This window comes from Ovis aries, chromosome 14 (genome assembly GCF_016772045.2).
Source record: "Ovis aries strain OAR_USU_Benz2616 breed Rambouillet chromosome 14, ARS-UI_Ramb_v3.0, whole genome shotgun sequence".
Classification (NCBI taxonomy): domain Eukaryota; kingdom Metazoa; phylum Chordata; class Mammalia; order Artiodactyla; family Bovidae; genus Ovis; species Ovis aries.
In genome coordinates, this window is record NC_056067.1 from 49,052,483 (window position 1) to 49,076,742 (window position 24,260).

General features: G+C 53.7%; 1 protein-coding gene and 1 long non-coding RNA gene across 18 annotated transcripts in view; one reads left to right on the forward strand and one right to left on the reverse strand.

The window, feature by feature from the left end:
• The window catches only part of AKT2 (AKT serine/threonine kinase 2), a 66,133-nt gene that overhangs the window by 14,490 nt on the left and 27,383 nt on the right, over positions 1-24,260 (reverse strand). For 9 of the 17 annotated variants that reach the window (XM_060398079.1, XM_027978324.3, XM_060398093.1 and 6 more), the window contains 3 exons: positions 15,957-16,086; positions 7,956-8,084; positions 5,619-5,730 (listed from right to left, as the gene is read on the reverse strand). In XM_060398079.1, the coding sequence (XP_060254062.1) occupies positions 5,619-5,730; positions 7,956-8,084; positions 15,957-16,002 (287 nt within the window). In that variant the 5' untranslated portion in view covers positions 16,003-16,086. Of the gene's footprint in view, positions 1-5,618; positions 5,731-7,955; positions 8,085-15,956; positions 16,087-16,792; positions 16,894-16,978; positions 17,136-19,530; positions 19,920-21,065; positions 21,160-22,886; positions 23,027-24,260 lie in introns of those variants that run through there. The other 8 variants (XM_060398086.1, XM_060398081.1, XM_060398092.1 and 5 more) reach the window with 7 other exon arrangements.
• LOC132657693 (uncharacterized) lies at positions 16,382-18,384 on the forward strand. Its single transcript, XR_009596210.1, has 2 exons — positions 16,382-16,924; positions 17,846-18,384. It is a non-coding gene; the product is annotated as an uncharacterized LOC132657693 (long non-coding RNA).

A 24,260-nucleotide genomic window follows, 5' to 3' on the forward strand; every position in this document is an offset into this window, starting at 1 on the left:
CTGCATCCCTCTGAAGAAGGTACTATTATTCACCTCTTCTTACAAACAAGGAGACTGAGGCACAGAGGGGCTGACAGTTACCCAGTGGCAGTCAGCAAGCGGAGGCCCAGGGTCACAAACCCAGCCAGGCTCCGCAGGGCGGCGTCAGGCAGGGAGAGCTGGGCCTGACCTCACCCTACTGCCAAATGGCCATGGAACGCTGGGCGGCCTCACTTCTAGGACCTCCGTCTGCCCCCCACGTTCCCTGGGCCCAATACCACAGCTGAGAGTACAGACTCGGAAGCTGGAAGGCCTGGAGGGACTCCGGGCTCTGCCCCTTCCTGAGGCAACCACAGGCAGGCCACCTGACTTTCCAAGGGCTGTCCAAGGAAGGAATGAGACACCAGCATCAAGTGCTCAGGAGAGAGCAAACACCTCAAAGGGTTGTGAGGAGTCACCCAGCCAGTCCCTCCTGAGTGGCTTCTGTGTGCCAGGCCTTCTTCCGGGCGCTGGGGGTGCAGCAGGGAACCAGCCCCATTGGAGCTCCAGGCCTAACATGCAAGACACCTGTGTCAAGGCTCCAAGGCAGGGGCCAGAGAGGAAGCCCCTGCTCAGAGAGTAGTCTGGAAAGGCCTCTCCAAGGAGGTGGCACCTAAGTCAGGACCTGGAGGACCTCCCCAGAACATGGGGCTCCCCAGGGCCAAGAACGGGCACTTGGCTGTGAAATAAGTGAAACAGAGGGGAGGAGGCAGCCCTGTGAAGTGCCAGGAGAGAAAAGAATCCAGGCAGAGCAACCAGCATAGCGAAGGCCCCGAGCAGGGAGCCTGCGGCGTCTGTGGAAGGCCCAGCAGGTGCCAGCCTGGCTGGAGCCAACAGAGAGAGAGGAATGGAAGGGATGAGAGCAGGAGGGAGGCCATGGCGTGAAGGAGTTAAGTCTGGATCCTTCACGTCACAGAAGTCCTGGACGGGTCTATCGGGGCTGACAGGGCCTGACTTTTCTGCTCTAAGTCAACAGCTGCTGTGTGGAGTATAGGCTGAGAGTCTCAAGAGGAAGCACAACGCTAGTCCCACGGCAAGAGGAGACGGTGGCAGACGATTCGGAGGCGAGAAAAGGTGGCGTGACTCTCCGGGGGCCCCGAGCCAAGACGCTTCCACATCCTCCTGGTTCCTCACAGCCACTGAGCCCCACCGGGACAGCGGCACAGTGGCTGGTCTGACTCCAGATCCTGGGCCACCCGGCTGAGCAGAATGAACTGCACCCTGGAGGGAAGGCCAGTGGCCTGGAGGTGACAGGGCTGTCCTCGTCACAGCCTCGGGAAGAACAACTGACTGCTGGTCTTGACGCCAGATGGGGCCCTCTCCCCTACAGGGTCCCCCTCAGAATCAGAGGAGCGTTCACAGCTGGAGGCATCTGGGGTCCCCCTCTGCTCAGACACTCTCAGATGGGCTGCCCTGGCGGATTCGGGCCCAGCCCTGCTTGGCAGGGAAAACATAGGCCCTTCAGATCTTCTTTTTTTATTCCGTACCTCTCTGAGCTTCGGTCTCACCACCATCATGTCTGTTTAGCAGGTGAGGAACTCCTGCCTAGAAGTGTAGCGAGGATAAGTGAATTGACACATGTGAAGATCTTCAAACAGGGTCTGGCTGAACAGAGCATTAGTCCTAACCGTTCTTTTATTCATTTGACAAATATTTACTGAACACCTAGTTATATTCCTGGCACAAATAAACAAACAGAAAATGTCACACCAGGCAGGACACATGCTATGAGGACAAATAAAGCAGGCTAAGGGAAACAGTCGTGGAAGGCAGGCAGGACCCTCCAAGAAGGCGGCATCTGAGCAGAGACCCCACAACGTTAAAAGCAGAAATATAATGACATCTGGGGGAAGAGGATTCCAAGCAAAGGAAATAGCAAGTGCAAAGGTCCTGAGGTAGGAAGTGTGCCTGGCATGTTTAAGGAAGAGCATGGAGGCCACGGGGGCTAAAGTGCGGGAACTGGTGGCAGGAAAGTATTCCGAGGCCAGATCATGCAGGTCTTTGTAGAACAGGGCATCGACTCTGGAGTTTACTCCAAGTGAGACTAAGAGCCTCAGAATTTCAAACAGAAACTGCACGGTAAGATTTTCATTAAAAGAGATCACACTAATGTGATGCCCTGTTAAAATTCCTGCCAAGACCAGGGGTCTGCCAACTTCTCCTGGAAAGAGCCGAAGAGTAAATATTTTAGGCCTCGCAGGTCACACAGTCTTGTTACAACTCGGTCACTGCTCAATTCTGCCACAGGACAGCAAAGAGCAGTCACAGATAATTGGTAAGTGAATAGGCGTGGTGTTCCAATAAAACTTTATTTATAAAACTAGGAGGCTGGGCCATAGTTTGCCAACCTTAATTCAGACCTAATTTCCAGTTTACAGGAAATACAGGCACAGAAGAACAAAGAAAACAGTGCCAAAAGACAATAATACGACACATCCAGGGTATAGGGCATCCTGCAAGACAACCAGTCTGGCTTGTCAAAAAAGAAAAAAAAAAAAATCAGTGTTGTGGCGGGGGAAGACACAAAGGTTAAATTACTAGACTAAAACAGGACACAGACAGCATGTACCTTGGTTTATCAAATCCTGGTCTGAAAAACAACATTTTGAGGACAACTGGGTAAATTTAACTATGGCTCAGATCTGGGGAGGACGTTAGTAAAGTATTAATATTACAAATAATCATCTCTGGTGTGATAAGGGCACCAAGATTCTGTAGAAGCAGCTCCTTATTCTTAGGAGATGCCTGCTGATGTATTACGGAGGAAAGTGTCACAAAGTATGAACAGAAGTTCAAGATTCAGCATAAAATACAGCCAGATGAGGCCAACACGGCACATGCTCAACTGCTGAACCTAAGTGCAGGGTATCTAGCTGTTCACTTACGACAGTGGTCTTTCAACTGTTCCGTCCGCCTGAAACAACAAGTCATGGCAAGGAGAAGGAGAATTGCTCCAGGTGCCCTGGGGAGAGCCCGCTGGGGGAGGAAGCGAGCAGGCTGCTGCAGCGGTGACCGGTCACCGGAGTGGCCCCGTTGGCTCCCGCCCCACCCCCGATCCCCAGGCTCAGGCCTGGCAGGGCAGCGAGGACAGTCACGAGCAGAGCAGCCTCCCTCTCCTGGGTTTCGGACTCGTGCCTTCCCTAGAGTTAAGGTCAGGAATCTGGGGTCTGGTCTCAGACAAATCCCATCAGATTCCTCTCCAGTGACAGCAGTAGGTACTAAGAAAAGGAGGAAAGTGGGGGCTCTCCAGTCCCTACAGTCTCAGTAAAGGGACTCTTCCCCACGCCAAAGAGCATGGCATTACGAAAATGGAAACTAGAGCAGGCCTCTTGCTACTAAAACTCTGCCGGCTCCCCAAGGCTGCTCCAGGCTTGCAAAGTGTGTGCCAGGTACTGCTGAGTCCAGGGCTTCCTGTTTATCATCCCCCTGAATCTTTCAGCAACCCTGTGACAAACCCCAATTGATTCACTGCTTGCCAAGCCCTGTGGGGACCTCCATCTGGAGCCCAGGCGCCAGCTGAGCTCGCCAGCTTCAAGGCCTCCGCTTCCCCTCTTCCAAGACCCTTAGCTCTTGATTCTTTAGTCATGCAGAACCCTCTGCAGTCCCTGGGATGACAAGCTGCCTCGCATCCAGGCTTTTTCAAAGGCTGGTCCCTTTTCCCAAAGCCACCTTCTTCTTCCTATCTCCACGGCTGACTCCTCCCCCATTCCTCAAAACTCAGCCCAACGCCTAGACCCTATGCACCTTCTGATCCCAGCTGGCTTTTTACTGGCAGGCCATGTTTCCTGTGCCCAGTTTTCATCTGAGTAATATCTCAGGGGGCCTGAGATGGCCATTCTGTGCCCCATAGAGGGGCAAGTATATTTTCAGCCTTGGGAAGCTCTGCAATGACACAGTTTAGATTAGAGCAGCAAGTCTTTCGCTCCAGAAATGCACTGCCCACAAGGGCAGCCACTAGCCCTAGGTGGCTATTTAAATTTGAATTAGTTAAAGAAAATACAAAATTCCGTTTCTCAGCTTCATGAGCCATGTTTCACGTGCTCAGTGGCTACTAGGCAGTGGCTCAGTGGCACACGTGACTAGTGGCTACCCTGCTGGACACTGCATTTCTACCACGGCAGAAGCTTCTCTTGGGCAGCACTGATTTAGGGTACTCCAGAGGATCAGCTGAATCCTCACCCCAAAGACAAGCTAAAAAAATGTTTCTCAAAATGAAGGCCACACAGGTTCGAACCCTGGTCAGGGAATGAAGATCCCACATGCCACACAGTACAGCCAAAAAAAAAAGGAAAAAAAAAAATCTATCAAAGTGAAGGCCAACAACGTGAGGGAAAAATATTTGCCACTCGTTACAAAGGGCTAAGCTCTCTAATATATAAAGAGCTTTCAAAAATAAATAAGCAAAAGACCAAGTACCCCAAAGAAAAACAGACAAAGGACATAAACAAGACAATTCAGAAACAGAAACTCACATGGCCCTTGACCACACGACAGATAAGGACACACACTCACCAAACGTTTGGTAAAAAGTTGAATGTTTGAAAACACAGGCTGTGATAACCCTCAGACACAGGCATAACCCTCTTAGAATTAGAATTCTATTATGCCTAATACCAACAGAACTGGTCATAAAAATTACCAATGCATATTCCCTGTGACCCAGCAATTCCACATCTAAGAATCCACCTTACAGATTTACCTGCAAGTATGTCAAACAAGGTAACCACAAGTTGTTTCACTGTGGCATTGCTTCTCCCATCCAAGTACTAACCAGGCCCAATCCTGCTTAGCTTGAGATTAGACGAGGTCAGGCGTGTTCAGGGTGGCATGGCTCGTAGACTGTGGCACTGCTTCTAATAAGCCCAAAAGGTTGAAATAACCCCAATCACCATTAACAAAGAACTGCTCAACTCAGGGACACAGATGTGCACCTGTTGAAAAGTGCAGCACAGCATCTCTCTATACACAGAAGCAGAGCGCGTCCCCAAGACACATGAAATGAAACAACAGTGTGGGCATGGAGCCACCTTTTGTATATAAAGAAAGAACAAGAGGAGCAGGGCACAGAAGTGATGTCTGAACGAGCTTGTCCACACTCATTGAGAAGCAGCTCCTGCAGGACACGCAACAGCAGCAGTCAGCCTGGCGGTGGGGGATATGGCGTGCAGGGCTGAAGTGAGAGTGAAGCTTCCGCTACACACCTTCTCATGCTGTTCTGCATTTGTGAACTAGGTGAAACTGCTATCTCTTCTGATTAATAAGATGATCTTTTAAAAACCGGAATCTCTGGACCACCTGCCTCTATATCAATGGAGATGCTCATTAAAAAGGCAGCTCCTTGACCCTTTGCAGGTCTCTGGATAAGCAGAGGCCCTGAAGAAGCCCAGAGCACCTCACTGCTAACAAACTGTTGTGATTCCAGCACACCCTCCCATCTGAGGACACAGAACAGGGAGAACCCCTGCTCCTCTTAGCTTGCACAAGGGCTGAGATGGGAAACTCCTAGGGAGGGGCTCAGGGGAATCTGTCCCTCTGTACCCCTCACCTCAAACAGAGCCTGGCCCCTCCCAAAGGGCGGCCACGTTGAGGCCCCGACTTGCCTCTCGTCCGGGGAGTCAACATGGAAGGTCCTCTCGATGACTGTGGTCCACTGCAGACAGCGAATGACGAAGGTATTGGGCCGAGGTCTCTCGGTCTTCATCAGCTGGCATTCTGCAGAAGAGGGATGTGAGCAGAGTGTGTGCGCAGCCCGCATCCCCCCAGTCAGCCCCGTGTGCCAGCCCCGTGGCACTGCTGACCACGACAGCCTGCCCCTACAGGCCCAGCGTGTGTGTTTAGGGGGCAGGCCCAGTGTGCGTGTGTTTACCTACAGGCCTAGTGTGCGTGTTTACCTACAGGCCCAGTGCGTGTGTGTTTAGGGGGCAGGCCCAGTGCGTGTGTGTTTACCTACAGGCCCAGTGTGCGTGTGTTTACCTATAGGCCCAGCGCGTGTGTGTTTACCTACAGGCCCAGTGCGCGTGTGTTTATCTACAGGCCCAGTGCGCGTGTGTTTACCTACAGGCCCAGCGCGTGTGTGTTTAGGGGGCAGGCCCAGTGTGCGTGTGTGTTTACCTACAGGCCCAGTGCGCGTGTGTTTATCTACAGGCCCAGTGCGCGTGTGTTTACCTACAGGCCCAGTGTGCGTGTGTGTTTACCTACAGGCCAGTGTGCGTGTGTGTTTACCTACAGGCCAGTGTGCGTGTGTGTTTACCTACAGGCCAGTGTGCGTGTGTTTACCTACAGGCCCAGTGTGCATGTGTTTACCTACAGGCCCAGTGCGTGTGTTTACCTACAGGCCCAGTGTGTGTGTGTTTACCTACAGGCCCAGTGCGTGTGTTTATCTACAGGCCCAGTGTGTGTGTGTTTACCTACAGGCCCAGTGTGTGTGTGTTTACCTACAGGCCCAGTGTGTGTGTGTTTACCTACAGGCCCAGTGTGCATGTGTTTACCTACAGGCCCAGTGCGTGTGTTTACCTACAGGCCCAGTGTGTGTGTGTTTACCTACAGGCCCAGTGCGTGTGTTTATCTACAGGCCCAGTGTGTGTGTGTTTACCTACAGGCCCAGTGTGTGTGTGTTTACCTACAGGCCCAGTGTGCGTGTGTTTACCTACAGGCCCAGTGTGCGTGTGTTTATCTACAGGCCCAGTGTGTGTGTGTTTACCTACAGGCCCAGTGCGTGTGTGTTTAGGGGGCAGGCCGCCCACCAGCCAAGGCTCCGGGTTAGGGCTGCGATGGGGGTGAGGGGCATCCAAAGAGGCAGCCAACCCGTCCAGGGGCTCGGAAGGCTTTCCCAGAGGAAGGGCATCCCTGTACTGAGCTCTGCAGGCAGAAGAGGGCACTGGGCACAGAAGCCTAGAGAGGAGAGAGGGCCCGGTGCACTTAGGGAAGAACAAATTCTGTGTGAGGAGGAGAGAAGGGAGAGACAGGCTGGAGAGGAGAGCGGGGGCCAGCCTGCAGGCTCGGGGGCATGGCGACGAACCTGGACTGTGTCCTGAGGGAGCAGGAAGAGCCAAGAACAGACTTAAACAGCCCCCTCTGGTTGTTGGGTAGAGGAGAGAGAGGGGACGCTGGAAGCCCAGGGAGGGCATGGGGCCATCCAGAGGAGGGGAGGGGAGGGAAGGCAGGCAGACCACAGGGCCACAGTGGGGTGCAGAGAAGCATCTGGGTCGCTGCCCTGGCCTGAGGATGAGAGGCAATAAGGCCCTCCCGGAGAAGCCGGGGCGGGGTTGGGGGGAGGTTCAGGGAGGGAGAGAGGACTCAAAGGATGGTGTGGCTCACAGAGGGGATCTCATGGTGGGAATACTCAAGGAGAGGTGTGCAGAAAAGCCGCTCAGGCCAGGCGGGGAGTTCAGGACGGCTGTGTCGGGGTCACCAGCACACGGGAAAGCCACCAAGGCAGGGCTTTAGGCAGGATGGAGAGGGGAATGGGGCTGGATTCCAGAAAGAGCAGGTGGGCTGCTCGAGGGGCAAGGCTGGGGACGAGGCTAGAGCAGAGAGTTGGTGGGGCGAGGACCGTGTCTGGGCTACCTAGTGGCAGTAGAGATGAGTGACTTTGAAACGTTCTTTGGGGGTGTGACAAGAACATGGTGACTCATCGGGTCAGCGGGGAAGGAAGGTGGTGGCGGGGGGAGGGCAGGTTCTGTGAGGCCCAGGCAGGGGCTCTGCACGGGCCAGGCTTCCACTGGTCAGCTTCTGGCTAGAAGGCTCCGCCTCAGGTGCCACAGAGGGCCCAGAAGGCTGAGAAGTGCCCCAGCTCCTTTCTTCCTCCAGCTCTCCACTGGCGATCAACACAGCTCCCAGGCCCAGGAAAGAGAGGTGGAGCAGGAGAGGCGGGCGAACAGACCCCAGACAGGCCTACAGTCCAGAACAAATACACCCCATGTGCCCCCAAGACGCACCTGCGACAGAGAAGTTGTTTAAGGGGGGCAGGGTCTGGTCGGGGGCCTCAGGCCGCTCCTTATAGCCAATGAAGGAGCCGTCGCTCTTCAGCAGGAAGTACCGGGGCCGCCAGGTCTTGATATATTCACCTGAACAGGCAGGGCGGGAGGGAGAGAGGTCAGGGTAGCCAGGCCCAGGGCAGGGCCTGGCAAGGGGCCCCACACTGAGAGGAAGATGGACAAGAGGGTGAAGAGTGTGCTTCTCCCAGAGAAACCCTCCAGGCGGCCCCAGCTGACGCAGGCTGGGCTCTGGGCTGGGCCCAGTGATCCAGAGGTCACGCCTGGCAGGAAGGCGCCGCGCCGCTGCAGGGCACCAGCTGCCTCACAGTGTGGCCAGCAGTGAGCCGTCCTTGCCAGCGCATGGCCCAGTCCCAGGGGAGGCCCAGGCCTCTAACATACATGCCCTGTGGCCCTGGAGGGCCAAATCCCATGGGCGGGTATTCACTCTACAGCTGTGCGGGGGGATCAAATGTCAAAACACCGTGCCAGGCCGGTGTTACTGCTGCTGTGCCCTCCATGTGCTCCTCGACTCCCTCCACTTGTTGTAACCACGAATATCCAAGCACTCCGTGTAGGTACGTATGTATGCACACACGCTCCTCAGAGGGGTGGCTAAGGACTAAAATGAAATGGTGAAGCACATATCCACACGAAACCTTACATACATATAAATACCCACAGCAACATTATTCATAGCAGTAAAGAGGAGAAACTCCGAAGCGCATCCGCTAACAGATGGACAGACGAAATGCGGCACGTCGGCAGGATGGAGTATCAGTATCGCTTGGTCACTAAGAGGAATGAAGTACTGGGAATTCCCTGCCGGTCCAGTGGTTAGGGCTCTGCACTTCCAATGCAGAGGGGGAGGGTTCGACCCCTTGTCAGGGAACTAAAATCCAACATGCAATGCAATGCGGCCAAAAAAGTATTGATACATGAAGTATTAATACACGCTACAAGCTGGATGAACCATAACTTACATACTACAAGGTGGATGAACCATAAGAAGGGTAACTGAAAAAAGCTTGTCACAAAGGACCACAGATTATATGATTTCATCTATATAAAATGTCCAGAACAGGGAAACTTCTCAAGATGAAAACTTGATTACTGGGCCTAGGGCTGAGGAGGGGGGCGAGTCTGGGCGGGGAAGGAGGGTCCTTTTTTAGGGTAGTGAGAATGTTCCAAAGCTGACTATGGTGATGGAGGCACAGCTCTAAACACACTCAAGGCCCCAAGTGGCTGAACTACATGGTATGTGAGCTGTGTCTCAAGCTGCTTTAAAAAGAGAGAGAGAGAGATGGCAAATACAAAGCAAACACAAAGCACCCAGCCTCGCCAGGGACCAGCACACCAATAAATCAACAACAGCTCTTCCTCATCAGCCCACCGGGCAAGCAAAGGGTGTGTACATTGTAACTGGGGCGGAGGGTGGGCTCCCTAAGTCGCCACCAGAAGCCAGGGTGGGTTTCTCTAAGTCTTTGTCTCCTCTCACGAGAAGGACACCCAGTAAGCAACGGTGATGATCAGAAAATACTATAGGGTACTATGTGCCTGCCAGGCACCATCCTAAGTTTCTTAGAGGCTTTAACTTGTTGAATTCTTTCGAATGTCAATACTAAATGATTCGACGTATGTAAAGTTCAAAAACTAGCAAAACCACAAACCTGAGAGCACCATGAAAGGACCACATACCATGACCCAGTGGGCTTTATCCCAGGACTGCAAGGGTAGTTCAAAACCACAAAAAGCAATCAGCGTCGTACGCCTCAACAGAATGAAGTGGGGAAAAAAAAACACAAGGTCATCCAGATTGACACAGAAAAAGCGTTTGACAAAATCCAGCACTCTTTCATGATAAAAATACTCAGTAAGCTAAGAAGAGAAGGGGGACTCTCCTTCCCAAGAGGGCATCTATGAAAAACCCACACGTCAACATCACACTCAAGGATGAAAGAATGAACGCTTCCCCTTGGCTAAGATCAGGAGCAAGACAAAGATTTCCACTCTCACCACTGCTCTGAAACACTGTGGTGTAAGTTCTGGCCAGAGAAAAAGACAGAAAGTATCCAATTTGAAAAGGAGTAAGTAAAACTACCTTTATTTGCAGATAACAGGATCCTATATACAGAAAAGCACAAAAATCCACAAAACAATTACTAGAGCTAACAAATTCAGCAAGATCAACACACAAAAACAAACTGTGTTTCTACACACTAGCAATGAATAATCCAAAAAAGAAATTAAAGAAAACAAATCCATTTACAACAGCACAACTAGGCAAAGATTTATACATTAAAAACTACAAAACAGGGGCCTCCCTGCTGGCTCACCAGTAAAGAATCTGCCTGCCAATGCAGGAGACCCAAGTTCAATCCCTGGTCCAGCAAGACCCAAATGCCTCAGAGCAGCTAAGCCGGTGCTCCACAACTACTGAGCCGGTGCTCCACAACTACTGAGCCTGTGCTCCAGGGCCCAGGAGCCACAACTACGGAGCCCATTTCCACAGCTACTGATGCCTGCGTGCCCTCGAGTCTGTGCTCTGCAACAAGAGAAACCACTGCAATAAAAAGCCTGTGTACCACAACTAGAGTAGCCCCTGCTCACTGCCACGTAGACCCAGCACAGCCAGAAGTAAATAAATAAAAATTATTTTAAAAAAACACTGCTGAAAGAAACTTAAAAAAATGCAAGAATCCTGTGTCAAGGATTGAGACTTGACATTAAGACTGTAAGACTACCCAAAGCCATTTACATACAGATTTAACACATTCCCTATCAAAATTCCAATAGCCCTTTTTTGCTGTTGAGGAAGAACCAACCCTCAAATTTACACAGAATTCAAATTCATGTGGCAAGGGGTTCCAAACAGCCAAAGCAATGTTGAAAAAGAACAAAGGGAAAGGACTCTTACTTCCTGATTTCAAAACTTACTACAAAGCTACAATAATCAAATCAGTGTGGTACAGGATAGCCATACAGACCAAGAGAGTAGAACTGAGAGTCAAAAAATAAATCTACACAACTATGGGCAACTAATTTTCAACAACAGTACCAAGACCATTCCACTGGGGAAGACCAGTCTCTGCAACAAATTGTGCTGGGACAACTGGATACCCACATGCAGAAGAACAGAGATGGAGCTCTACACCATGTTTAAAAAATTAACTCAAAGTGCATCTACCTAAAAATAAGAGCTAAAGCTATCAAACTGTTAGAAGAATACACAGGTCAATCTCTGTAACCCTGAACTTGGCAACAGATTCTTAGATATGACAACAAAGGAAAAAAAAAAAAATACAGTGGACTCATTGAAATAAAAAATTTTGTGCAAAAGATGTTATCACAAAAATAAAAAGTCAACCAACCAACAGAGTGGATGAAAACATTTGCATATCATATGTCTCATAAGAGTCTAGTATCCAGAATAGATAATGAACTTTACAACTCAGCAACAACCGAAAAAAAAAAAAAAAAAAAAAACCAATTTAAAAAATGGGTGAAAGACTTCCCAGGTGGCTCAGTGGTTAAGAATCCACCTGCCAACACAGAAGATACAGGAGATACGGGCTCCATCCTGGGTTGGGAAGATTCCTCGGAGGAGGAAATGGCAACCCACTCCAGTATTCTTCCCCGGACAATCCCATGGACAGAGAAGCCTGGGGGGCTACCGTCCAAGGGGTCGCAAGGAGTCAGACACAAGTGAGCACGCGCACACGCAGTGTCTGAACACTATACCCGAAGGACTACAAAGGTGTTTCTCCAATAAACAAGGACCAGCAAACATATAAAAAGACGCTTAACACCATCAGTCACTAGGGAGATGTCAATCAAAACCATGCTGAAACACCACTGAACACCCACCAGGATGGCTTTCATTAAAAACAAACAACAAAAACTCAAAGAAAACTAGCAGGTGTGGGTGAGGATCTGGAGCCACTGCTGGTGGGAGCGTAAAATGGCGCAGCCCTGTGCCAACTCGGGTGCTCCCTCAGAGAGCCAGACAGAATACACTGTGGGTCACGTGCACAGAAGGTGCGATCCAGACATTTCACAGTTTTTTCTATATTATCTAAATACATAGAATACATTTGATTATAAGCAATATAAACTAATAGATGCCTACTGGGGCTTCCCTGGCAGCTCAGTGGCAAAGAACCCACCTGCCAGTGCAGAAGACACGGGTTCAATCCCTGAGCTGGGAAGACCCCTGAAGAAGGAGACGGCAACACTCCAGTATTCTGGCCTGGCGATTCCCATGGACAGTGGAGACTGGTGGGCTACAGTCCACGGGGTCACAAAGAGTCGGACACGACCGAGTGACTAAACAACAATAGATACGTGTGTCCCAGCAATTCCACTCCTGGGTGTGTACCCCCCAAAACTGAAAACAAGTACTCAAACACTTGTATACAGATATTCATAGCAGCACTATTCACAACAGCCAAAAGGTAGGAATAACTCAGATGTCCATCAATGGACATATGGATAAAGAAAATGTGATATCTTGATACAATGGAACATTGTTTGTCTATAAAAAGGAAGGAAGTACTGTCTGATACATGCTACAGCGTAGATGAACCTTAAAAACGTTATGCTCAGTGAAAGAAACCAGACTTCAGTAGCCACATATTGTATGATTCATGTATATGAAATGTCCAAAGTAAGTACATCCATAAAGACAAACAACAAGCTGACGGCTGCCGGGGGCTGGGAGGAGGGAGACTGAGCTGACTACTCACGGTGCGGAGGGCAGCCTTTCAGGCAGATGAAGATGTTCTGGAGCCAGACAGAGCTAGCGGTTACGCAACAATGTGAAAGTACTCAAGGCCACTGAATTGTCCACTTTAAAACACTTAATTCTGTGTTGTGTAAATTTTACTTCAATTTGAGAAACAAAAACAAAACTAGACAAATTCACCCATGATATTGGAGGTTAGGAGAGTGGTTACTGCTTGCAAGAGGCAGACAGCCTTCTGGGGATTGACTTACTCTATTTCCTGACCTGGACATAGGTTTTGGAGTGAGTTTATGATCTGGGCACTTACCTGTGGGGTTTTATATGTCGGTAACAAGCTACAAAAAAACTGGAAGGGAAAACATCCTCACAACAATCCCATTTTACAGATAGGGAAACTGAGGCACAAAGAGGTTCCAGTACTTGCCTGAGGCTCATGGCTGTTAACTGGGAGAGCTAGGACTAGAACCTGGGTTCGCTCTGCCCATAGTCATTGACAGTGTCTACCTGTAAACTGGCAGACGTGGCCTGGCCCGGCGGGGCCTGGCAGAGTGTGCTGAGGCTGTGTCAGAAAGGGGACCCGCACATGGCATGAAGGACCCGATCCTTGAGTGGGCCTTGCCGAGCCAGAGGCAGCATGTGAGCCAGGCGCTGGCTCAGGACTTGGAGCCTGAACCTTGGCGCTGCCACCTCCCTGCTGAAGCCCCAGGCAACTCAGTCTTTCTGCTGAGCTGAAGCTTCCGGTCTGCAAGACGGTGCCCACCTCACGGGGCAGTAACAGAAACTCAACAAAACTGGGCCTCCTGCGAACACAGCCCCAGGCCCGGCACCGAGTGGGCACACAGTAAGCTGGGCTGCTGTTATTTCAACCACCAGGAGTAGGGCGGGAAGGCGCACGTGTCTGAATGGTGGCAGGGCCCACCTTGCCCTGCCCACCACTTCTGGCTGCTGCTTGGAACAACAGGCACTGGGAGACCCAGGAGAGGCTGCACAAGTGTGTGTGGGTACGGTACAAAACCAAGACAGGTCATCTCAGCAGCTTGTCTGGGCCCCCGTGGACGAACGGAGACACTGAAGGCCTGGGAGAGGCTGAGATTCACTCAATGCCACCTGCAGCCTCGGGAGCCACTGCCCAGCCATAGTTCTCTAGCCACCTCCGGAGAAGGCCCCACCCCAGCCTAGAGAGCCACGGGCCTCAGAAAACTCAGGAGCCTGAGACCTGGCACACCCTATTACACATACCATCCACACACATGATCCCAAGCATCCATCCAACAGTTATTAAGTGCCTACTGCACGCCAAGCACTTTTCTAGGGCACTGGCACTATCCCAGTGAACAAGCCAGATAAAACCCCTGCTCTCATGAAGCTGACACTCCCAGAAGCCTGGGCTGTTGACCCATTTTACAGAGGGGAAACCAAGGCTCAGAGAGATGACACAGTCACACTGAGGAAGTGGCAGAGCTGGGGTTACAACTTTGACACCTGCCAAGGTACAGAGAGCTCCATCAACAGCCCCAAACTCAGGGCCCAATCCAGGCAGGTAGGCCAAGAGGCCCTGGATGCCACCCTGCCTGGGAAGGGGATCGGGAAGGGGGGGGTTGCAGTGAGACCCTCGGCACCGCTCTAGGTGGGCGGGCTAGGCAGCATGCAGAGTGCGCAGGCACTTCTCCAGTTTCAGCAGGGCCAGCCCACCAGCTTCCCGGCCCGCCTCAAGCATGCCCAGCCCACCCCCTCCGGGAACTCGGTCCCCTTCAACTGTGGGGCTCACTCCCTTGCCTCCTTCGGATCTTTATTCAAACACCCCCTTCTTCGTGAGGCCCTCCCTGGCCAGCCCCTCTCTGATAGCTCCCTCACCCCTCTCCTCACACTGTTGGGTTTCTCTCCAAGGCACCAGCCCCACTGGGCCCACTCCTCTACTCAGGTGCCCTGGTCTCGCCCACTTAATGTATGACATCAACACAGGATGGGAACTGTGGGCCCATCTGGTTCACTGCCGTATCCCCAGTGCCCAGAATGTGCCTAAAACACGGCAGCTACTTGATGCATGTCTGCCGAGTGAATGAGAGCGTGCAAAGTGGCGGCCCCCCAAGGGGAAGGTCCCCACTCTGCAGGGGAAGGTCCGAGGAAGCTAGGACAGCCGGTTTCCTTCGCTCCTGGGTGCCTGGACAAGCTGGCTCTCAGCACATGCTTCTTCCCAGCTGCCTCGAACAGCAGTGAGCCCGTTCAGTGCGGCAGTGCTGGGGCAGAGGCCTGGGGTCCCCGGGTCGAGTCTCTCCGTGTCTCCCCTGTAAGTGACTTCATCTCTTAGTCGCCCACCAGCACAACCAGACCTGGTCCCGAGCTCGCTCACAACATCCTGGGCTTCCGAATGCCAGACGAGTTCCAGCCCCTCCAAGGCATCCGGCGCTGGCGGTCTGGTGCTATGTCACGGCTCTGCCCGCCTTCTGCGGCTGGCTCGCTCGCTCGCTCTGCTGTGGCCACCCTGGCCCACTCTATTTCCAGGCACACGGCCCCCATTCCTCGCTGCCCCACTCCCTGGGACCCCCTGGCTGGCTATCTGTGTAGCCTGCTCCCTCACCTGCTCCTGGCCTCCATATACTGGTCCCTCCTCAGAGCCACCTGCATGAGCCCCTTCTTTCTCCAGCGCTCCCGTCAGAGCCCCTACTCCTCACAGGGGCACTTATCGTCACCTGACACCGTGCCTGTCAGTTTCCTGTTATTCCCCGCCCCCCAATGGATCGCAGACTCCATGAGGACACCACAGTGCCCCTGGAGCCTGGGATGGCCAGCCTGGCACACTATGCACTCTATGAGTATTTGCCAGATGAATAAATGCTGGATATTGCCTCTCTGTGTTACTTTAGCTAAGTGACTTACCCACTGTAGGCCTCAGTTTCTTCATCTATGAAATGGGACCATGAGCAGGAACACTTATGCAGAGGCAGAGTTTGAGGCCTGGCCTGGGGGTTCATGCAGGGGGTCAGCAAGGCCTGGAGACTCAGGCCCAGGCGCAGCCACAGCTCCTCCGTCCAGACTACTTTCAAAGAGTCCATGACGTGGGCTAGAAAGAAGCCACTGGCAGGGGCGGGCAGGCAGGGCTCGGAATGCTGGCTCCTCAGGTGGTAAAGACCCTGTACCTCTGCCTCGCAGGGCACAGCTGCCAGGAGAGCTGGGGCGAAAGGGGGAGACGTGCAATCCTGTGAGTAAACGTAGCCCCTTACCGCGCTTATGGAGCCAGCCTTCTTTGATGACAGACACCTCGTTCATGGTGGCAGCGTGACACGCTGTCACCTCGCTCGGGACAGCTCAGGGCAGCAGGACATGCAGGAGGTGCGCTGGACAGAGCACAGTCTGCAAGACAGGAGAGGAGCCCATCAGTCAGAGAGGCAGGGGGATTTGGCAGTGACCCCTCCCCTCGGGATACCCCACCTGAAGCCCCTCTGGCAGCTCTGCGAGGGTGGAGCCAGGGAGGGTGGGGAGAGACTAGCCCTTGGGGCCCAGGCTGGTAGAGGGGGCCAGTGAGAGGCGGTCGGGTCCCCAGGGACCCAGTCTTGGGGAGGAAAGGACACGACCTTGCCCTCAGAGCCCTCCTCTGGAAGGAGCAGAGGGCCCCGGCTGTGCCCTCGCCCCGTGCTCAGGACCCCTTGCCCAGCAGGGCAGCCCCACCACTGCCACTCCTGACTGGGTGGGAGGCTCCGCCCCTGCGTCACTCCAGGCCCAGCGCTGAGGTCACCTGGGATGAATCAGACAGCCCCGGGCACCTGAGGGCGTGCTCAAAGCCACCAGGATCTGCCTGCCACCCTCACACACACACACACACACACACACACACACACACGCACACACGTACACACACACACAGAGGCTCACACTCTCTCTTTTCCAAACCAGGTGCCACCAACCTGCCACCTTTAGCAAACTGAGTACCACCCTCCTACCCAGCACCAGGCCACCTCATGTCACTCCCTCAGCCTCCTGGTCCCCACCAGCTGACAAAGGAAAGGAAGGTCTCAGTGCTCCGGATCTTCGACAAGAAAGGAACCAACTGCGTACGCACTTATCTGGGGCCCGGGAGAAAGTCCTGGGGGCTTGAAACAAGGCCCTGGTCCTTCCCCGAGACCTCTGCTTCTGTCCTCCCAGACCGGCAGCCGACAGACTGACGGACGCCGAGGCCGCTGCTTCGTCTCAGGTTCCCGGGGCGGAGGGGAGAAGCGGGGGAGGCAGCCACCAGCTGGGCCCCTACCTGGAGCCACAGGCCTGGCCGGGGGCCATGGAGCCCAAGGCGCCTTTCGCCTTTCCTGGCCTGGGGTTATTTGCGGACAGCAGGTCAGGAGCTACGGTGGCCCCCAGAGAAGCGGCAGCTGGCCCTGGGGACACCACGGGCATCAGCTTTCTCTCGTGCCCCAGGGGAGCTGGTGGGCCGGACACACTACTGCCTGGCATGTGACGGTGGCAGGCTGCCCAGGCCCCGGGCAGAGGGAAGGGAGGTGAGAGGGAGGAAGCCGGAGGAAGACAAGATGGACAGTGACAGGGAAGTAAACAGCGGGTGAGGAACCATGTCCTGGACTCGGGGCTGCAAAGACAGGGCCTAGAAGGGGCTCCCTTCCCTAGCAAGTATGGCGGCACCCCAGGGGCTCACGCCCACAGACTGAACACACCCAGGACCACCGGACCCTCACTCCGAAATGTGCCCCAGTCTGTGCTTCGATCCTAATGTGACCAGGGTTTCCACCCCAGCCTCCTGACCAGGTGGCTCAGGCCCAGAGCCATCCCCTCCCACGAGGACTCACCCCACCTCCTTCTGGGCCTCCCATCCTCCAATCTGTTTCCCGTTCAGCAGCCCAAGGACCCTCAAATCTGACCTGTGCTTTCCCACGGGCCTCGGGAAAGACCCAGGCCCCCCAGATTGGGATTCCAGTGCCTTCAGGCCCTGGCCTCTGCTGCCCACCACCCCGGCTCAGCCTCGCGGTCCCCACCACCCATCCACCAGCTTTCAGATCACCTCTCCCGCCCCACTGCCCCTCCCACCCAGGCTTTCTTCCTGGGTCCCAGCCTCCGCTGCCCACCCTACGCTCCACCTGAATCTGACTGCGTCCCTCTCTACTCACAGCTCTTCCGCGGCTCCCCAGAGTGCACAGAACACACAAAGAAGAACAAAGTCTTTTCCACCAGAGAAGGCCCCACGTAAATCAAGAGGCACCTAGAAAGCCCTCGAGAAAGGCTAATAACCACAAGGACGATCACACACCAGCCACCACGCACCTCCCCAGGTCCTCCTCCCCGACGCCCACCCTCTGCCAGACTTCTGCTGCTCAGGCCTCCACCCTCAATACCTTTTATGTACTGGGGTTCTCCCTGTTCTCTAAGGTCTCAGCTGAACCAACGCCTCCTCCAGGAAGCCTTCCTGACCCCAGAGGCTGCACTGGGTGCTGTGTGCCCCGTCATCAACTCTCCCCACACCTACAAGCGCTAATTCAGCACACCAGCCCAGCATCTGGCTGTCCACTGAAGGCACGATGAATAAACCCAAGTCTCGGGAGGGGACATGTGTATCCCTATGGCGGATTCATGCTAATTATGGCAGAAATCAACACAACATTATAAAGTAATCATCCTCCGATCCAAAATAAATAAGTAAATAAGAGACACCACAAGAGTTCGCTCTTTTCCTCTGCCACATGAGGACACGCCAAGATGGCAGCCATCAGTGGCCAGGAAGTCAGCACCCACCAGGGACCAGTCCTGTGGATGCCCCGAGCGTAGGCTTCTCAGCCCTGAGACCTGGGAGAAAGTAAAGGTCTGCCCGCCAAGCGAACAAAGAGAAACAATCTCCCCAAGAGATCCCCAGCCCAGGACCAAACACAGCCACAGAAACAATTCCAGAGTCTGTTCACACCACCAGTCTTCCTCTGAGTATGTTCTAAGCTTCAGACTCTATCCTGGTGCATCACTAAGACACAGCTCCTGCCTTCAGGAAGGTCGCATTCCAGCGGGAGGCAGACGATATACAAGACACAAGGTCTGATGGTGGCAAAGAAACACGAACAGGAGAAAGGAGGACAGGGACGGGTGCTGCGTTAGCCACACGGTATGGGAGACACGCGAGCCAACCCCTGAATTAACCGGGGCGGGGGGTGACACATTAAGGAACAGATTTCAGGCAGGGGAACAGCAAGTGCAAAGCCCTTAGGACTGGGAAGGAGCTCCGGGAGTGCAGAGAAGCGCCCAGAGGCTGGCCCAGTGAGGAGCTGAGACAAGGAGAACACTCAGGGCCTGGAGGCAGGTGTGCCGGGGAGTTCGGAATTCCTCCTCCAACACAGGGGCCAACACCACACTTTCTCCAGGTGTGAGCTCTGTTCAGAATAGGGCTGGGTTCCCAATCTGGGCTGGAATGGAGAACCCAGGGGCCAAAGGAAGAGCGGATGTACAAGCAAAGACAGAAACCCCACGTCCACTCTCAGCCCTCCCCGCATCTCCCCTCCCCACACCCTCCCTGGCCCAGCAACTTCCCCTCTCAGAGCCGCTGTGAGCAGCACCCCTGTGCACAGAGGCTCGGCCCACTGCCTGGCCCCCAGTGAAAACGCAAACACGTGGTTGCCTCAATCAGACAGACAGACAGACATGAAGGCGGCCAGGTGTGGCCGAGATTGCAGAATCCAAGAGCTCGTGCCAGCCGGGTGGCCTTGAGCCCGAGGGCGTGCCTCCAGTCTCCCCTGATCGCTCCCGCCCCCCACAACCCCAGAGGGCCATGCCCGTGCCCAGGGACAGCAGACGCTGACACAAGGGAGGCTTTACCTTGGGTCTCCCAGCTGGCTGCTGCTCGGCACACTAGAGCCACTTGTTACGTTCTCACTTCAGCAACTAAGCAGCCAGCAGAAGCCAGGGCAGGGGGAGGACCTGGAGAGCCCCTGCATCCTGCCTGGATCCTGCCGTCCTCCCACGGAGGGTGGCGCCTCTGCTGAGGTGTCTGACGCAGTCCCGTGGTGATGAAACACCAGCACCGCAGCCAAGAAGATGGCCTGCTCCCTGGGGAGCTGACACCCAGCACGCAAGGGCCTGCTGGGCTGTGGCCTGCATGCCCCATGGCGGGGGCCCAACTCCACTCACTGCTGCCTGGGGTGTCTGGGCTTCACTCGGCTGAGGGTCTGGGTAGGAGCTGGAGCTGTGGATTAGAGGCGAGCCACCTGGGAGGCAAGGTGAAAAGAGCACGGGCACCTCACAGGAGGGAACACACACACAACGGAGGACTGTGTGCAATATCCTTAGTTCCAGGGAAATGCACATCGAAACCATCCACCTGGATGGCTAAAAGTTCAAAAACTGACACCACCAAGAATGTGGTCAAGAATGTAAGAGGGCTTGGGGGCTAGGGGGTTCCCTGGTGGCTCAGAGGTAAAGAATCCACATGCCAATGCAGGAGACATGGGTTCAATTCCTGGTACTGAAAGACCCCACATGCTGTGGAGCAACTAAGCCTGTGCGCCACAACTACTGAGCGCCCTAGAGCCCATGCTCCGCAACAAGAGAAGCCACTGGAACAAGAAGCCCGTGCACCTCAGTGACGATTAGCCCCTGCTCGCCGCAACAGAGGAAAGCCTGTACAACAGTGAAGACTCAACACTGCCAAAGATAAATAAATGAGTAAGTGAATACAATTAAAAAAAAAAAAAGAATGTCTTCAAGGGGGACTTCCTTGGTGGTCCAGTGCTTAAGGATCAGCCTTCCAATATGGGGGATGTGAGTTCAACCCCCGGTCAAAGAACTAAGATCCCACGTGCCAAGGGGCAACTGAGCCTGTGCACCAAAATGAAAGATCACGCATGATGCAACCAAGACCCGACACAGCCAAATAAACAGGTTCTTTTTTTAATCAATAAGTAAAAACTGTTAACAGAATGTAAAGGAATTGCTACTGGTGGGAGTATAAAACAGTTCCACCACTATGGAAAACTGTTTGGCAGTAAGAATTAAAGCTCAACATATCCCTACCCCATGACCCAGCAATTCCGCGGCCCTCCAACAGAAATGGGTGTATTTGTTTACTAAACGACGTGTACTAGATCGTCCACAGCAGCAACATTCTCAGTAACCTCAAGACTGGAAACAGACCAGGTGTCCACCCACAGGAGAATGGATAAACAAACTAAGGTAAATTCATAGAGCTCAAGGCCACTCAGCAAGAAAGAGGACCCGACTCCTGAAGCCTACAACAGGATGAAGCGTGAGAACTTCACCTGGAGTGAAAGAAGCCAGATGCGGAACGACCCACTGAGGACGAGCCCACAGACTGCAAGCTCAAAACAGGCAACATGACACGACTTGTTTCTCACCAGTGAAACTGTGCAGAAGATCCAGGAAGCAAATATCCACAGGTCAGGAGCGCTGTTACCTTCGGGAGTGACAGAGGAGGGGGGTTTCTGGGAGCTGACAATGTTGTTGTGATTAGAGAGCATTACTTTTACAGTTATTTGTCATGCTGTATGGTTTAAAACATGTTGAAGATATCTTTCTGTATTTTATGACGAAATAACAACAAAAAAAGAACCTGGGTTTGGGAGCCTGGACGGTAACAGGAAGTTAAACTCAGGCCTCCTAGCCTCCGGGGCCCCCTCTCACCCCAGGCTAGCTCGCCTGGAGTTTCACCGCAAGGCCAGTCGCTGATGAATAAGGAAGAGGACTCTAGGGTCTGGATTTCAACCCCAGGCTCTGCTGCTCCTTGGCCCTTCTGAGCCTTAGTGCTCCCATCTGCACAATGATCCAGCCAGAGGAAGGACCCGCACCCTGAAGGGTAGGGCTCGAGTTTGGGTGAGTCTTTTTAACACAGAAGAAAGCTGAACGGGAATGAAAATCACCCCCTGCTGCGGTCAGCTCTCAGCAGGAAAGAGAGAGGTGACTGGAGACAGGTCCCTGAAGGGACTCTGACTGCACTAGCAGGGCTTGATTTTTAAGTCAAATACCTGCTAAATACCTGGTAAATATCACTGACGCATTCCACAGTACGTCTCAAACGCTCTCCTCCATTCTTTTTTAAATTTCAGGCCTTATTTTTGCCTGTCTGCCTCGTAGGTCTTATTTCTCAATGGTTTCCAAACTGCCTCCGAGTTTCAGCTCACCCTGCTGGTGTCATGTCCGTTAGAGGCGATTTACAGGATGACGCAGGGTGGCGGATAACAAGGCGGGGGAGAGAGGCTGTCGCGTCCTACCTGGCAGCCATCGGAAAGGGTTGGGCCCTGGAAAGGTTCCTTCCAGACCTCCTTCCTCAAATGTAAAATCAGGGTCGCTGTGGTTCCTGCCACTAGGGGGACTATGTGGCCTAGGTGAGCTCAGTGCTTCTGTCCTCCCTCTCACACTCCAGGATGCTTGACCACTGGGTCAGAGGAAACTGCTCTCCCCCAAACCCTGCCATGTCCCCACCTCACCTAGATTGAAAGAAGCCAAAGTCCTTCCAGGAGCCCCAGAACCCTATTCTGCATCACCTCCTCTTCACTCTTCCAAACACTCCACAGCACTGGTGCCTCCGACACACCAGAGGCTCCCCCAACCTGCGCTCCCGACCCCGACCTCAGGACCCTTGCACACGCTACCCCTTCAGTGAGCACAGTCTTCAAGTCCCTGGGGGCCCCGCCTGGCTTCTTCAGCCTCTGCTCACATGTCTCCTCCTGTGCGAAGTCACTCTGTCCTCCACGGTCAAGAGTGTACCTGCTAGCTTCACAAAAGTGAAGCACTTATCGCCACAGACACTACTGTACACGTTTACCTGTTCACAAGTTTACTGTCGACCTCGATCCACTGTGACGTCAGCATGGCGAGGGCAGGGCTCCAGCCTGCTCGGGCACTGCTGCGTCCTCAGCATCTCCCACAGTGCTGGGTCCACAGTGGGCACTCAGTAACTATCTGTGGCATGAATGTGTGGAAGAGGGGAGCCCTGTGCCCAGAACATGCTCAGAATCAGTTAAATTCCTTTCCCTGCCACTCGTCTTTTTCTCTCATCTCCTCTCCCTGACCTGCTTTCTACACCAGACAGCACAGATGGGACGAGGGGGAGGCAGAGGCGCTGCATCTCCTGGAGCTGCAGACAGTGAGGAGGGGGCGCCTTCCTGACACCCTGATACCCCGGGAGCCTGTCACCCACCCTGCAACCTGCGCCTTACCTACTCCCAGGAGGAGTTGCTCGGGAGGGCAATTCAACAGGCACCCATCGTTCGACAGGCAGCGTCTGCTGGTGGGAATCTGGGCAGGCAGAACAACTCCCTCACTCACCACCTGCAGCCCCGGGAACCAGCGCTGTGTTCTGTGATAAAGCAGAAAACGCACATGTCCTCAGAGCAATTCCTCTCACACAGATCGCTTATGTGGGTGCGCAGAGGTTCTCAGGTGCAGTTTCTCAACCTCAGCACCAGGGACATTTAGATAATCCTTGTCTTGGGGCTGTCCTGAGAACTGGAGGGGGTTTGCAGCATCCTGGTCTCTGCTTGCTAAAAAACCAGCAGCATGACCTCCCCAAGAGTTCTGACCATCAAATACGTCTTCAGATATGACCCAGTGTCCCTTGGGGGCCAAGCCAAAAGGTGAGAATGCTGTTCTGAGGATATTGTTGCTGGTGCCCACAACAAGGGTCTGGTATCATCCCAACGGCTGACATTATGCCAGTACTAAGAAGCGTCAACGCCTACACAGCACTTGGCACACGTCAGGCACACCTAAGTGTTTTGTACATGCCAATTCAACTCTCACAGAAACCCTATGTGGCAGGTACTCTTTAGCTGAGGACTTTTTTTTAATCTTCTTGTATAATTACATTGAAATTGTTTTGTTTTTTGGCCACCCCGCATGGCTTACAGGATCTTAGTTTCCCAACCAGGAACTGAACCCCGGCTCTGCAGTGAAAGAGCAACGTACGAACCACTAGACCTCCAGGGAATACCCACAGCCCACTTATCCTCTCCACTCAGAGTGAAATGACTTGCCCCAGCACCTGATCAGGAAGTACGGAGCTGGGCTGGGCCCACACAGCACCACGTGGCTGGTGGAGTCATTGCTGTTCAGTCGCTCAGTTGCGTCCGACTCTTTGTGACCCCACGCACTACAGCACGCCAGGCTTCCCGGTCCTTTACCATCTCCTGGAGCTTGCTCAAACTCGGGTCCACTGAGTCAGTGATGCCATCCAACCATCTCAACCTGTCGCCCTCTTCTTCGCTTGCCCTCAAGCTTTTCCAGCATCAGTCTCTTCCAAACAGTCCACTCTTCACATCAGGTGGTCAAAGCACTGGAGCTTCAGCTTCAGCCCTTTCAATCAATGTTCAGGCTGGTGGCGTTGGGAGGCCTGGATTCAGCTCCCTGCGCCTCAGCTTCTAGCCTCCCCAAGTCTCAGCTCCATTCTCTGTGCAGTGAGGACAGCAGTGCCTCCATTACAGGCTCCTGTGTGGGAAGGGCCCAGCACAGCACCCCATCCTCCACGAGGGTCCGCCCCAACAGAACACAACCAGGCGTCCCACATGCGAGACCCAACCTCGACGTGAGGGGCG